Source organism: Dasypus novemcinctus, chromosome 8, assembly GCF_030445035.2.
Source record: "Dasypus novemcinctus isolate mDasNov1 chromosome 8, mDasNov1.1.hap2, whole genome shotgun sequence".
Taxonomy (NCBI): Eukaryota; Metazoa; Chordata; class Mammalia; order Cingulata; family Dasypodidae; genus Dasypus; species Dasypus novemcinctus.
In genome coordinates, this window is record NC_080680.1 from 12987333 (window position 1) to 13003967 (window position 16635).

General features: G+C 44.1%; 1 protein-coding gene across 1 annotated transcript; it reads right to left on the minus strand.

The window, feature by feature from the left end:
* Positions 1 to 8920: 8920 nt before the first annotated feature.
* On the minus strand, positions 8921 to 14916 carry LOC131279574 (NUT family member 2G-like). The gene is made up of 4 exons (XM_058302850.1): positions 14795 to 14916; positions 14015 to 14307; positions 13559 to 13675; positions 8921 to 9040 (listed from the first exon to the last, which is right to left on the minus strand). Exons 1-4 carry the CDS (start codon positions 14892 to 14894, stop codon positions 8921 to 8923), a joined length of 630 nt encoding a protein of 209 aa, XP_058158833.1. The 5' UTR covers positions 14895 to 14916.
* Between the last annotated feature and the right edge of the window lie 1719 nt (positions 14917 to 16635).

Genomic DNA, 16635 nt, shown 5'->3' on the forward strand with positions numbered 1-16635 from the left:
TAGTTTGTTCCATTGCTACGGTTACAACAATTCTATAGTAATACCAGTAAGTCCTCTGTAATCCATAATTTATTCCTCCAACCTGAAGACCCTGGGATGGCAATGCACACTCCATCTCTAAATCAAGAAGGGTTTAGATCCCATATGGCTGGTAGATTAGATTCTCCCGCTTGCAGTTGTAGACTCTCTCATTTCCATGGTGTGGTGGTTGACCATCCTCACCTCCCTGTCAGCTGACCTGGGTAAGTCCAATGAACCAGAGAGTAGTTGTTGAAACTCTTCTGAAGCTCAGGTCCCAGCTGGCACATGGACAGTCCAGAGATTCAAGTCTCCTGAGCACACACCAACCCCAGCGCCAACCACAGGTTCAGTAAAAGTGACATAAGAGGCATGTGTAGAGAAGTCACATTTAAGTCCAACTCCATCACACTCGGGAACACAAGTTCCAAAGTAGGGCCCACTGGCAAGGCCTGAACTCCAGAGCCATCTATCATGACCATAGGACCTGGGTGTCTTCATTGCTGGCCCATTTTTAAATTGGGTTGCTTGTCTTTACATCTTTGAGTTGTGTGATCTCTTTCTATGACATGGATAGCAAACCCTTGTTGGATATGGGATTGTCAATATTTTTCAAGAGTTTATCCCATTGAGTTACATATATATTCATTATAAGTATTGGTCTATAATTTTGTTTTTTGTAGTATCTTTATCTGGTTCTGGTATTAGGGTGATGTTGGCTTCATAGAATGTGTTTAGTAGCATTCTCTCCAGTTTGATTTTTTGGAAGAGCTTGAGGATGATTAGTATTGGATCATCTTTGAATGATTGGTTTTCTTTCACAATGGCTCTTTGAGTTTTGGTTCAACTCACTCTGTATCTTTCAAACTGCCCACATTATGTTACCAAAACCAGGCCAGGGATTCAATAATGGGGTACAGATATTTTTCCCCAGAGTTTGGGGAAAAAGTGACCTAAAAGCAGTTTTTCTCATTGCTGTTTCCCAACTGGCCAGCAGATGGCACTCGTTGGTGAGCGCTTCCAAGGAAGTGCCTCAATCCCCTGCTTACCCTTGTTTCTGGTCTGGTGAGAATGAGGTTCAGAGCTGGCTGTGTGGTCAAACTCACTAAAGTGAAACCACGCTGCCCTCTGCCACACCCTCCCTCTTCCCAGGGAGGAAGATGGTTGTTCCCTTCTCAGTCAGCTGCAGTTAGCCATGGGTTTTATTGTTGGGGTCCAGAAGTGGGAAGAGTCTTGGCCAGCAAGACTCAGATGCATGCAGAAAGCACATGCATACACACAGTTGTGTGCTTAAAGAAGAAGCTCCCTTTATTGGTTTTTACCCAGTATATATATATGTATATCTTAGTTTCAGCTATGATGTAGAATTAACAAGTGATCATGACTTAGGAATTTGTTTCCCTGGTTAATCATAAGCATTTCTAACTTAGTACAGCTTGTGAATAATGTCTCATTGTGTGTTTACAGCAGGCTGTGTTCTGAACATTACAGTTACTTTCATCCCCTTGTGTACTGAACAAATTTTCCTGGGTACTACATGACTTACAAGGCTCCTCAGACAGACATGATGGTGACTGCGACGGCTTGCTCGGTCGGTAGAGGTGGGGTCTGGCTGCGGATGAGGGGTCGGTCCCACTTGGGATGAGGGGTCGGTCCCGCTTGGGACGAGGGGTCGGTCCCACTTGGGACGAGGGGTCGGTCCAGCAGCAGACAAAGGATCGGTCTCACAGGGGTTGCGCGGTTCGGTTGACGGGGTCGCCCGGCGAAGCTGGCGACAAGGGGGTCACCCAGAGAAGCAGGCGACGAACTGGGGACAAGGGAGGCCAGGCCCTTGTCGGGGGCTCTCAGGACTGGAGGGCGCACGGCAGAAGAACTACCGCGGAGACAAGGTAAACACGCAAGTCCACTTTATTGAGGGAGAGGCAACAGTTTTATAGGGGCTGGGGAAGGCTGATTGGTCGAAGCCATGCCCTGTTCTGATTGGTTGCCGGAGAAAGGTCAGTGGGCGGTACTGGATGGGGGAGGGGTGGTGGTTAGGGATTGGCTGTCACTGTTGCTGGGGGAAGGGGCAGGGTTTAGGGATTGGTGGCTTCTGTTGCTGGGGTAGAGGGCAGACTGGAGTTTCCCGCCCACGCCTGGCTGTTGCTGCTGTCGGAGGGAGGGAAAAGGCAGACTGGAATTTTCCACCCTGCGCCTGCGCAGGGAGAAAGAAGAAGAAGGGTGTTGCCTCATAAGGCATCGTGTGGCGCTATCCGGGAGGAGGGGCGGCCGCGGAAGCATGGCTGCCGAGAAGGGGAGACCCGAGGGCACTCTGCGCCCATGCCGAGCTCCCTTCAGGGGTGGCGGTGAGTCCGACCAGCCACCCTATTATGGGGGCAGCGGCTTGGAATTAGGCCTATGGCGGCTGCTCCCCCGCCAGGCCAGCAAACCACACTTCAGCCCGAGGGGTGACCGCAGGTGACAGTCATTTTCAACCATCTCCGTTCAAAGTTTTCCTTGAACTTCCATCAGGGTCTCACAGAGGCAGCCTGGTTTGCCACATTTCCCCCTTTTTTGTTTGTTAGATCACTTAGAAACAAAGAATATATCATCTTTTGATCTTTTCTATACAAATTTGTAGCATAGATAAAGAATGGCTGCAATCACTAATATAATGAAAGCAAAATTTATCCAATTGTGTATATTAAGATGTGCAAGCCAGTTGGAAGGAGAGAGATGTTGTGACACAGATGAAATTACATTAATATATCTTTTATTATATTTATGGCAATTATGAAACAAATAGGTTTGTAATAAGGCAAGCTCTTGTGAAGTATTCTGAGGAAAAGCTGCGTTAAGATTATGCTGGACAGTGTGCCAGGTTTCACTCAATAAATCTTGTGAAAGGGGGGTTACACAAATATGAGAAAAGTTACAATCACATGACAACTTAGTTCGCACAAAGCTTCTTGTTGTCCTATCCACATAACAGAAGCTTCTGAAGCATCTAATCTAAACATAATTTCACTATCTATGTTCATTTGAATCAACAGTTCATTGGTTACATTGTCCATAAATGAATCTAATTCTTCAGCAGTTTGAAGTAGTAGCGCCTAATGTGGCAATAGTTACAGTGGAGATTATGGCTGCTATCAGTGTGCCAAGGAAGCACTTTACTTGCAACTTGTCAAAAGCTTCAACCAGTAGGAAAAGTCCTGTCAGAGGTTGCCATTCACATGTGAGGTTAAGGGGTACCCACTGTTGTGCCTGTCATTGAAAAATAAACAAAGAAGTAATATTTGAAGTAGTAACATTGTGATGAGTCAAGCAACTTAAATAGTATATAGGAGGTTTAAATGTAACATTATAAACAGCTCCTTTAAAGGTTAGGGAGTGATCAGTAGCTGCAAGGAGCACAAAAAGATGGGTTGTACAAACAGTAACAGAACCTATAGGACCTTTAGCCACAATAGTGGCATTGCACTGAGCATTGTCAGGACAGGCCACAGCATCCTTCGGATATTGTACAATCCAGTGTTCTCTAGGAAAAATGGCAATCCCAGTCTCCAAAGGTTCAGATGCCATGGAGACTTTAAAAGGTTAAGTAACTGAACTGACAGACTGCCACTACCAGTGCCACTCCATCCAGTTGTCTTATTGACAGGAAAATTACAGTTAGTAACATTTTTTACATAAACTTCCAGCCCAGGTCATCCGGGGTTATAGTTATTTCCAGTTTGCAAGTGGGAGGTCGGAGACCCTTCTTGGAGAGGTCCATGATATGGCTTTATGTTCTGGGCTGGCAACCAGCAGATCCCTGTAGAAGTAGAAACACAAGCATACCCCATCCCCATGTAATGAGGGAGGCAGGTCCCTGCCCTTCAGGCCCAAGTTAGGATCCTTATACCAAACCAGAGGCTGTGAATGAGGATGTGAGGAGCTAGAAATGCCTTTCTACTGTAGAACAGGAATGAGCATCGTGATTTAGAAAATTTAATGTATATAAGACTTTTTGTAACTGGTTCCATGGTCGGGGGGGGAATCCATATTCTCCCTTTTATGTTTTTTAAGATAAGTTTTCAGGAGATGGTGGGAACACTCTACAATAGCTTGTCCTTTTGGATTATGAGGAATGCCAGTAATATGTTGAATATTCCAATATTGTAAGAAAACATTGAAGAGCCTATGAAGTATAAGCGGGACCATTATCAGTTTTTAAAAAGAGCAGGGATGACCTGTGATGGAGAAAGCTTGAAGATGTGAACACACATGAGAGGAGCGTTCTCCAGTGTGTAAAGAAGCAAATAAATAATGTGAGAATAGAATCGTAACATGAATATACTTCAATCACCAAATGAGGGTAGTGAGTCACATCCATCTGCCATAATTCATTCATTAGGTTGTAAGCCACGTGGGTTAACAGCCAGTGCAGGTTGCGGTGAAGTCACAGCTCGGCAATCAGTACAGCTGTGGACTGTTTGTTTAGCTCAAGCAAGGGACAACTTAAACTGTTTTATGAGAGCTCTGGCATTTTGGTGAAAGAAATCATGAGATACATGAGATTGTTGAAAAGCAAGTGTAGAAGTCATGACTAAGTGGTCAGCTTAGGCATTTCCCCCTGATAATGGTCCTGGTAAAGAAGTGTGGAAACAGAGGTGAGTAATATAAACAGGGTTAATTCGAGCATCTGAAAGAGATCGGAGGGTAAGAAAAAGTACGTGTAAAACTTTGTCATCCAAAGGTTTAATAAGTGCAGTTTGAAAAGTGTGAACCACATAGACAGTATAAGCAGAGTCGCTAACAATGTTAGAGGCTGCGAAGAAAGATACTGTAAGGATGCGATGACCTCAGCCAGTTCAGCCTTTTGTGTGGGTGAGTAGCCCTGCAAAGTAAATGATTGCCAGCCTTCTGGCATTTTCCAGGTAATAGCAGCTTTAGCGGTTTTTCCAGATCCGTGGACAAAAACAGTGAGAAATTAGATGAGAAATAACAATAGGGAGAGTAAAAGATAAGTATGCAAGTGTTGGAGGAATATATCAGCAGGAAGGGAAAAGTTAACATTCCCCTAGCACTCTATTAAAGCAACTTGAAAGTCATGAGAATGCTGTAGCAAAGCGTCCAACTGTGAGGTGGTAAAGGGAATGAATACTGATGAAGGCTCCTTTCCACTTACCTGCAAGCAGTGATTCTGTCCCTTTATGATTTAAAAGGTAACAAGTTGGGAAGCGGACTTGGCCTAGTGGTTAGGGTGTCTGCCTGCCACACGGGAGGTCCAAGGTTCAAACCCCGGGCCTCCTTGTCCCATGTGCAGCTGGCCCATGAGCAGCGCTGATGCGTGCAAGGTGGAGCTGGCCCATGAGCAGCGCTGATGCGTGCAAGGAGTTCCCGCATAGGGGAGCCCCATGCACGAGGAATGCGCCCCGTGAGGAGAGCCGCCCAGCATGAAATAAGTGCAGCCTGCCCAAGAATGGCGCCGCACATATGGACAGCTGACACAGCAAGATCACACAATGAAAAGAAATGCAGTTTCCCGGTGCCACTGATAAGGATAGAAGCAGTCACAGAAGAACACACAGCGAATAGTCACAGAGAGCAGACAACTGGGGGGGGGCGGGGAAGGAGAGAGAAATAAAAATCTTTAAAAAGGCAACAAGTTGAACATATGCAGTAAGTGATTTCTTTGGGATATGGGATAAATAAACCCACTTGAGAATGTGAAGTGCTGGAGTCAATCGGTCTATCAATCCTGTTGGAGAATGTGGTGTAAAAAGACAGAAAAAATGTATTGGGAAGTGACCCTATTGGAGAATGTGGTCTAAAAAGACAGAAAAAATGTATTGGGAAGTGAGGGTTAAGATGATGTAAATACCTTCCTGAGATGGCTTGTGACACCAAGTTGAGTTCAGCTTTGGCTTCATTCGTTAACACCCTTAAGGGCGTTAGACAGACGTAGCTGCTATGTAGGAATACCTAATGTGGGTCTTATCCAATTTATGACTCCCAAAATATGCTGCACATAATTTAAAGTAAGTTCAGAAGGAATGGTCAACCTAAAGGCTGACAGCTGCACATTTCTGTTGGCTAAAATATAACCTAAATACTGCGTCCGCTCAGCTCTCTAAATTTTTTCTTGAGCGACAAGTAACCCATTAATTTGGATGATGTGAAGGACTTCAAGTAAAAGAACCTGTAAGCTTTCTTCTGTAATGGCTGCAAGTAAAATAACATCCATATAATGATAGAGAATAACTCTTGGATATTTTTCACAAATAGGCTGTAAAATTTGATGAAGTAGATATTGACAAATGGTAGGTCTATTAACCATACCTTGAGGAAGCAGAGTCCATTGATATCTCTGCATGGGAGAAGCATTGTTAATAGCTGGCAAGGAAAAAGCAAACCCAGGGTGGTCTTGCACAGCTAAGGGAGTAGGAAAGAAACAGTCTTTCAAGTCAATAATAATTAGATGTCAATTTGGGGGGAGCAAAGCGGGGTTAGGGAGACCTGATTGTAGGCCTCCCATGGGTTGAGTCATTTTGTTAATTTGTCTAAGATCATGAGTAAGTCTCCATTTTCTGGATTTTTTTGGAATAATAAAGATAGTGTTCCAGGGACTGTGGGACACTTCTATATAAGCAAGGGCTAATTGTTCTTTCACCAGTTGATGAGCATGAAAAAGGTTCTCCTCTAATAAAGGCCACTGATCAACCCATACAGGCTTGTAGAGATCCTTGTAAGGGACAGAGGAGTTAATCAATCAGTGACCATCATCAAAAATGTGGAATGGTGATTTGGGCGTTCCATTGGGATAGTCAGTCTCTTCCCCACAAATTAATAGGGATGGGGAAAACATAAGGTTGAAATGTCCTTGTGTCCCTCTGGCCCAGTTACTTGTAACAAAATGGAACTGCCCTGTGTAGTTGTTGAGCCTCCTATTCCTTGCAAAGGAAAGGAGCAAGATTCTTTAGGCCAGGCCGATGGCCAAAACGACTCTGAAATAAACGGTACATCAGCTCCCATGTCATCTAGCTTAGGAAACTCTATTCCATTTATGGATGTTGTTAGCATAGGTTTATTCTGCTGTGGGGCTGGACTATAGAATTGTTGAACAGTGGTAACTGCCAAAGCCCCCAGCTCGAGCTTTAGATTCTGATTCGATAGGAGGCATAGGAAGCAGCAAAAGTTATGCGATACACTGCCCCATTGGAACAATTTGAAACACATTGGAACTAAGCATAATTTTTATTTCTCCTGTATAATCATTCTCAGTAGCACCAGGGTTAACACTGAGCCCATTAATACAAGTACTGGATCATCCTACAAGAAGACAAAGGTGTTTTTGGGTAGAGGGCCCCAAACATCAGTTGGAACCAATTCAATCTCATTCGGTTTTTTTTTCAATTATTTCTTGGGTGGAGCAAATGACAAGTCCAGCACTTCCTCGGGTGCTTGCTTTAAGGTCAGAGATTGAGGACTGGGTGTTTTCCAAAACGCCTGAGGTTTTTGCTCTGGTATGTTTTGGGAGCACCGGGAGCCACACTCCTCTGGGCATTTCCTCAAAGGGGTCGCCCTTGACTGTCAGACAAGGATTTGCATTGATTAACCCAATGTTTTCCTGTTTTACATTTAGGACAGACTTGAGTGGGCAAGCGTTCAGAAGGAGAAGAATTTTTAACAGTACAATTCCTCCAAACATGTCCTCTTTTCCCACATTTAAAACAAGTGACATTGATATTAATAAGAGCAGCAAGAACTTTTGCTTTATGGATCTCAGTACCTACATTTTGAAAAGCATTTAGATAATCGCCTATGGCAAGTGCGGTGGGTTTGATAGGTAACAGAACCTGCTGACAATCAGCGTTAGCATATTCATAAGCCAATTGCATAAGCAGTGTATCAGCAGCCTGAATATTGTCTATTTGCCTATCATTAGCCTCTTTATGCCAATCTATGAAATCCATATAAGGTTCATGGGCACCCTGTCTAATGGAGGCAAAAGATTTCTGAGGACATTTACCTTCTGGTAGAGCCTTCCATGCCTTTTGAGCAATTTCAAAACATTGAGTAAACAACCTCTGATCTGCTTGCGCCTGAGCCAGAGGATTGGCAAATTGGCCTTTACCAAGAAGAGTTTCAAGAGTAACAGGAATCTGGTGATTAAGATTTGGAATATGTTGCTGTTCGCTCCTTCATGATAATCAGTTAGCCAAATGCTGTTTTGAGCCAGCACAGAGTGCAGACTAACCTTTTCCAGTCTACTGGTATCATAGCATGAGCATTTGCCAAGGCTCTGAGGACTCCCTCCGTATCAGGGGAGTGTGTTCCATTGTCTTTTAGACTCCTTTTTAATTCTTTAAAAACATTACTATAAGGAAGGGGCCCATAAACAGGCTGTTGTTGAGGATTTACCACCACCGGATACAAACTGGCCTATCTATCCCCCTCCTTTAAGACTTCTTTTAAACATTTTTGCATTTGGGGAACAAAATTACGAACACCTTCAGAGATATCTCTCTCAAGTACAGAGGCTTTGGGAAGTACTTCTTTGGAAGCCTCAGGGACTGAAAGCTCCAGGAAAGGTTCACATGGTTCAGGATTTAATCCAATTGTACTGGCTCAAGGGCAGATTTAATGAAACCACAGAGGGCTAAGTGCTCACCAGTAACCTGTCCTCCTGCTTCATGATGATAATTCAATTTCTCACCCACCTTATTCCAGTCTCACAATTCTAGGCTCTCCTCATTGGGAAACCAAGGACAGTAATCAAAAAGACATTGAAAAAAGATACAAGTTGCCCCTGTGCTACCTGAGTTCTGGCAGCTTTGAGCACCTACTGCAAAACCTTAAGAAATGTTGACTGTTCCTTAGGGAACTGTGCTCCCATAGTTATAACAAGTCATGGACATGAATTATCCTGCTTCCCTTACCAGGAATGTATGACTGCAGTCAGTATTCCTCCTTGTCCTCGACATTGGGGGTCCATGTTCGGGCACCGTTTGTTGGGGTTCAGAAGTGGAAGTCTTGTCCAGCAAGACTCAGATGCCTGAAGAAAGCGCATGCATACACTCAAGTTCTATGCTTAAAGAAGCTCCCTTTATTAGTTTTATCCAGTTTTATCCAGTATATATATATATATATATATCAGGCTCTTAGCTATGATGTAGAATTAACAATAGATTCCAGCTATGATGAGGAATTAAGTCATCATGACTTAGGAATTCATTTTCCTAGTTAATCATAAGCATTTCTAACTTAGTACAGCTCGCAATTAAATGTCTCATTGTGTGTTTACAGCAGGCTATGTTATGAACGTTACAGCTGCTTTCATCTCCGCCTGTACTCAACAAATTTTCCTAGGGACTGTATGACTTACAAGGCTCCTCAGCCATATATGATGGCAACGTCATTTTCAACCATCTGCATTCAAAGTTTTCCTTGAACTTCCATCAGGGTCTCCTAGAGGCAACCTGATTTGCCACAGGTTTTATAAGACTTCATGCCTTGAGAATGGGTGCTGGGAACCCTTTCCTCCTGCCAGGGGTGTTTAGTAACTCACAGTTGTCATTTCAGGTTCTTCGGCTCTCTGTCCCTTGCCCTCCTGGGGCTTGGGCAGCACTGTCCAGGTTTGTCAACCCCCATCACAGGTCCTTCCAACAGCTCTTTGCCCTTTCTCCATTGCTTTTGTGAGAGTTGAGCCCTGCCTGTGTACTCTGATGCCATCTACCCAAAAGTCTCTAAGCTTTACTTTTTGATGCATCCCATAGGATTTGATATGTTGTGGTTTTTTTTAGATCAGATTAAGATATTTAGCAATTTCCCTGTAATGTCTTCATTGACCCATGGATTATTCCAATGGTCATTATTTAACATTCAAATATCAGGAGGTTTTCCAGACTCCTTTCTGTTGTTGACTCTAATTTCATTCCATTGCAATTGGAGAACATACTTTGCATAATTTCAAATTTACAGAGACTTTAGGTTTTTGTTCTGTTGTTGTTATTTTAATTTGAACAGCAGAAATTGTAACTGGAGAACATTTCTTGTGTACTCGAAAAGAATGTGTATACTGCAGCCAATGGATGGAATGTTTTCTTCATGTCAGTTAGGTAGAGTTGGTTGATAATGTTGTGCAAATCTTCTATACCTTGCTGGATTTATGTCTAGTAGTTCTATCAATTATTGGAAGTGGGTATGGAAACCATAGACTATGATTGTTCAATTATCTCTCTTTTCAACTCTCGGGTTATTTCTTCAGGCATTTGAAGTCTCAACTGTTAGGCATGAACATATTTTACAATTGTCATGTCTTTAAGATGTAATAACATTTTAATCATTATGAAATATTCCTTATTGTCTTTATAAAATTTATTGCCTTAGAGCATACTGTCTTAGTTTGCTAAATCTGCCAATGCAAAATTACCAGGAATGGATTAGTTTTTACAAAGTTTCTGGATGCTGCTCACTTTGGAAAAAGAAGGTAGAGGTGAAAGAGAAATGGTGGGCATAACTGTGGGTAATATGTGAAGATGATGAGAAGAGAGAGTCTTGATATGTGTCTGTTTCTATCTCAAGTTCTTCATTGGCAGCAGGCATGGGGGCCAGACAACCTTGGTAAAAGAACAGCTTTATCCCCATTTTTCCTCTTCTGTTGGGACACCACTCTGAGACCCCAGCTGTGCATGTGGGCTGTGCCAGGGGACACGCAATGGGAGCCATGACTTGCATGAAACCACACAGGCAGTGGGCAAGGCATCAGAACTTAGAACGTGGAGAAGGAACCAGTGGCCAGGAACAAGTGTGAGTGTCAGGGAATCTCAGTGTCTGTTAGGGCTGAAAGAATGAGTGGAGAGAATGGACCATGGACACTTCAATTTGAGAGGTTAATTAGCGATTGGAGGGTGACAAAAACGGTTTCAGTACAAAGAGTGGGTGCATCCTATCTCCTTGATCTCAGCTCTTTTTATTGATTATATTCTCATATGACACCTCTTAATTCAGGTTCAGAACATGTCCATCCAGTGCTCAGCTAAACTCCCCACATCCCTCAGAATCAAAACCTAGTCACTAAATGCCACATCCCCAGGCAGTCTAACTGCTCTAACCATGGGCCTGGACAAGAACCCAGGGAGGGGTTGACTAAGTACCTCAGCCCTTCTCCACCTTCCTCCTGGCTTAAATATACCCTGCACATGCAGGGCAGCCCACGGCTTGCTAAACAAATCAAACCATGTATTTTTCTGTTTGGTTTTTTAACAATCAAGTTGGTTTGACTTTCATTGGAAAGAAACAATTTTAGACCTGAATATAATTTTCTGCATGTATTCTGTATAAAATTTTAGTCATTATTTAGGGAGGAGAGAAAACAGTGGTTGTGGAATGATCCTTGGAAGAGGCCAAAGGCTCCTGAGCCTTTGTCCCCTTAGCCACAAATGCGAAACCCTCCCCATCTAGTTGGACAAGACTCATTCCTGCACAGAAATACACAAAGCAACTTCATATCCTCCCTGCCTATACCATATTGAATACAAATAAATTTTGATGCACTTGTGAATCTTCTTTTACCCCATACACTTTTTCTGTCCTTATTAGCATTAGGAAATAGGCCAACACTACTTACACATTTAGTAATCCTGAGTCTATACTCTTTCTATACAGAGGCTGAAACACATAGAGCCATGCCCCTGGGAAGGCAGCTTGGTGGTCTCTGCTCAAACCAACTGAACAGCAACTGGCCTGCATGTGCTGAGGACCATGGAAGGCACAATGTCTACACTCTTTAGGTAAGGAAAATACACTTATGAAAGGTGTCGTCTCACATATCAATTATAGAAAATTAGCTGAAAGTCCAGAAGTTAGAAAGGTAGAAGAGGAACTCTCCATCAGGAAATTATTAGGAGATACAGATAATACTACAATGTCCATCCAGTGATGGCCACCCGCAATGGAGCCAGGGCTTGTGAGAAGGCATGATGAAAAAGATCACAGGGGACCTGTCACTTAACAGGAAAACCACAAAATTTCTCTTTACCCAGGAGCAGCCTGAAGGAAGACAGACTGAAGCAGGAGGGGAGCACTAGGTCAGTCACCCGTGGATGCATAGAGACTTCAGCCATCCGTATCCTTCCACCTTCACCATGCCACCATCCCTCAAGAGCAGTGTTGGATGTATACAATATTGCAGCCCTGAGAGCATTTTTAAGCAAAACTACCTTTATTTACATTTACTATACAACTCCTAAAACTACCACTCCTCATCCCCCACCATGGGGATCACGTTCACATTGGAAAGTCTTTGAAGAGCCCCACTGCACTCCCCACAATCTCTAGAACTGCCAAGGAACAGCTGGAGGGCCAGGAAGCAGCATTTAGAGTCACTTGGCTAAAGCAAGAGGAAAAGTACTCTGGGGGTCCACAATGGAAGGTCTGATATGTGGAGAGTTTGGTCCCACTGCTCCCTACTCTCTACATCGGGGCTTCTTCCTTCTATGATCCAAAAGTTGGTCACATGTTCTTTTTTGAGGATGAGAAGATTGACTTGCACCCAGAGCCACTGTTTGCCTGCCAGAGGCCTCAAAGTCAGCTATGAGGTGGGATTTGCTTTCAGCAGAAGATGGACCTTCAACTAAAGCTGTGTTTGGAGTCTTGCCATCAGGTCGAGGAGTTTGATTGTGACCTCTTTTCACAGATGATACAGGCAGGGATGCTCCATGGGCTCCCTTTATTCCAGAGGTTTGACGGCCAGAGTGAGGGGGGGGACTCATGACAAATCTCCATGGCAGCAGGTGATGTTGTGGAGCCAAGAGGAATGCAAGGCTGGGGAGTTGCTCATCTTCCTCTTCATTGGACCCATCTGCAGGCTTGGATTTTGCACTTACAGAAGAGATTTCTTGCAGAGCCACATCATCTCTGTTTCCGGATCTAGGGGAAGAGTGTCTTTGGTGTTGGTGAGGATAGGACATTTGTTTCTTTATGATTTGAGGATCCTCTTGACTCCTTGAAAAGACAGCAATGTCTTCAGGGATAGCCAGGCTGTTGTCTGCTCTGCCATCCAAATGTACGGTAGCAGTACTGACTTTAACCCCTAGAAGTTGGCCATGGTCAGCTTTACTCTCTGCATCATTTCTACACTTGCACATGGAAGGAAATGAGCCCAATCCAGGTGTTTCATAAGTTGGAGGTGCTTCCACACCCTCTTTCAAGGACAGCAGACGCTTCTCAACCAGCTGTGTCAAGGAAATAGACAATTAATGATTCTACAGATGTTGCTCATATGAGGTGGCTGAATGGGTAATGGAGATGACTGCACTTGGTCAGAAGGCAGGTCAATTTTGCATACATATATTGTAGTTCATTCTGCCCATCTTCCTATGCATTATTCCCAAACTTTCAATCCCAACCACTCCTACCCCACACCTCTACATAATTTCCTCCCTACTGGTTCCCCACTTGCTCCCACACCTTCAGTTGTTTTTCTCCAGAAGCCATGCCACCCAAGACAAAGTAAGTTAGACAAGGTCATGTGGATTCCATGTTGTGAGATTCCCTCCCAACATTGGTTTACCTGGTTGGGTGTGAGTCCTTGCTCTTGCTGCAGCTCCTCTGTTAGGGACAAGAAGTCTACATGTGCTCCTGGGGAAAGCAATTCTGCTAAGAATCGAGGGTGAATGACAGCCTCCACCTGGGAACAGTAATAAAAGGGGATTGAGCGCCCTTGAGAAAGAGCCACCTGTCACTTTTGGAAGCAGGAGGGAATTCATTGTCACTGCACCTCAGTCTGCAATCGGTGGATGTTTTGGACCATGACCTCCACCAGCTACACACATACACACTCACACATGCACACACACATACACACACACAAAGAGTCAGAAACTCATACATGTGCACACTCCATGCTGCACACGAGAAAAGGAAAAGACCCAAGTTTCAAAAGACTGGGAAAGAAGCACAGACTTTAACATGCTGACAGAGCTAAAACTAGGGAATCTGCTAGACACCACACCTAAAATCCACCAACCTTGGTGATGAAGTCTTCCTCTGCACACAGCTGGTCGATGTAGCTGAGGAGATCCGGGTCTGCATACATTCCATCATCTTCCTGCTGCCCATGTTCTTCCTCTTCCCATTTTCCATCTTCCCCCTCAGAGGCTGGGTGCAGAGACCCCACCAGCCCTTCCATGAGGTCAATGTACTCCTTTACAGCTTCAGGTGGTATCTCCTTGGGGGCCTTTGTCTTCAGAGTCCGCCGGTGTCTGCGTTGTCTCTGGCTGGTAACCTTAGCCTTGGGGCCTGACCTTTTTGGAATGGGCACTAAAGGTAGGGACAGAGATCAAGAAGTGAAAGTGGCATGAATCTCCAACTTTTTATCTGCCAACCATGTATTGGTTAGAGCAATATTTTAGAGATAGGAAATGCTTCCACTTGGTTCAAGCTAATCTGCAACTAAATGAACATTTACAGGATAAAATTTAAGAGAATAATAATCTTAGAGACAGTTTCTATACAAGAAAAAGAGGAACTTCTGACATTCAAAGATATCCCTTCATCCATCCCCTAATCACCAGGAATATTATATAAATGTGTCTCTTTGACCGTCAAGATGATAGTGTAGTTATGACACCTGAGAAAATTGACCTAGCCCATGACAAAGGGTAACTGAGAACCTAGAGCCTTGATGGGTTTCTCTGTTAGAAATACAGGAGGCAAATGTTGAAGGGAATGTAGCACATGTCAGTCCTATTGCCCTCCCTCAGTCCCCTTTGGGCCTTGTCTTCTCTTGGAATGTGGTGAGCCATACCTGGCTTCTGGCCTTCCACAATGCCTGGGGGCACCTGTGGATGAAGATATGGAGGGGCTGGTGGTGGAGGGTGCTGGAAACCTTTCCTCTCCTCCAACATCTGAACCTGCCTCTCTTCTTCAATTTCAAATTCTTTGAACCTAGCATGGGAGGAAGGCACAAACAGTGTTGAAAAGATGGCCTGGCCCACTGTGATGCCTAGAAAGAGAGATCAGCACCAACAATATGGGAAACTTAAGTGTCTTGGGTGGGTTATCATGGTCTTGGATAACTGCTTTTCCAAGAGGGGTGTTACTTCCAGCAGTACAACCACAGTTCTGGGGTACTTCATGAGGTCACCACATCATCCCTTCACATACAACAAAACTCATCATCACTTAAGGGGAATGTTAAAGAAATGAATCAATCCAGGACTTGGCAGTTTTTCAAGGTCGAGTCTACAGGTTGTAATTGCTTCAATACCCTCCTTCACCTAGGATCCAGTGGACTTAAGCAATCTTGGTATAGGTTGTTTAATTAAATTAGCCAATGTGATCTATGGCAGGATCACAAAGGTGAGCCACCACCCCCAAAGCCAATGATGTCATAGCATAAACTATACAGATGAGCTGACAGTCCCAAGCTGGGAACTGGGATGTTGATACTGTAAATAAAGCAGGGATCAGTGCCCAGATCTACGAATCTGAGAGCCTTAGAACAGTAAACCTAATGAGCAATTGCAGTGAAGAAATGCTTGGGAAGAAAGTAGAAGGAAACATTATGGAAGAGATTCAATTTCCAACGCTGACCTTTTTATTTCTTTTTATTTTTTGTCATTGCTTCGTGTGTTAGTCAAGGGTTTAACATGCAGTAAAAGCTGAATGACTCATTCGCAGGATGTCTGATACCCTGGCATCCCCTAACTAACCTCATCCAACTCTATCTCATTCTGGGATGACAGGGAGCAATTTGGACATTATCTTATGAGAAGAGGTGGGCCCAAAGTTCTATACCAAGAGGCTCCAGGTGCCCAGACAGCTGGAACATGCCTTGTAGAGCATGTCACCACCACACAGTACCTACAACCTGGAGGCTTTATGCCATTGGGATCTGCAGGAATTACCCCCAACCCCATCCTAAGACCTTCAATTTCATGATACCTGCAGACCCAATATCAGAGACAGGTTGAGCATCTTATGAACAGAAGGTGTAAAAAAGTCCCAGTACTCAAGGTGAAAGTGACTGCATGGAGGACTTGATCCTTCAATATCCAGGGAATTCTGCCCTAGTTGACACCCCCTACTCTAAATATTCCTTCTATTGACAACCAACAATGCAAGACGCCTGTCTGACTTCATCCTCCTCCATTACACCTGGACACAACACCCCACAAATTAACAAGGATCCTGGAACTCACTTTGCTGCCATCTCATAGTAGATCATCCGGTCAAAGTTGCTTGTGTGCCGCCACTCCTGCACGGCCAGCTGCAGTCCTGCCTCCAGGGTCATGGTAGGCTTCCGACGGGCCAGCGATCGAAGCACTGGGCTAAAATTCGCCATGTCAGTAATATTCTACATGCATCTCCTCCTACCCCTTCTGGCACCACCCAACAAACATGACCTGAACCCCATCATATCTATCTACCATCTGTCCCTTCATGTCCTCCTTGCAATGTGTACTCTCTAATTTTAAGTACATCTGCCTTAGAGGATCCCTGACTGAACATCAAATATCAATACTAGCATTCATTTCTGAAAGACCAGCTCAATGAAAGGATTATTTTGGAATCCCTGACTTCCCTTTGTACCTTCAGTGGCACTGTCTATTGAATGAACTGGGAGAAAACATTAAAAGCAATTTC

Excerpts from the sequence above, each read along its gene's own strand:
- LOC131279574 (XM_058302850.1), bottom strand. The coding sequence starts at position 14,894 with ATGTTGGAGGAGAGGAAAGGTTTCCAGCACCCTCCACCACCAGCCCCT. Across the intron at positions 14,308-14,794 it reads TGTGGAAGGCCAGAAGCCAG|TGCCCATTCCAAAAAGGTCA; the intron begins GTATGGCTCACC and ends CCCTACCTTTAG. Across the intron at positions 13,676-14,014 it reads AGGAAGACTTCATCACCAAG|GTGGAGGCTGTCATTCACCC; the intron begins GTTGGTGGATTT and ends TACTGTTCCCAG.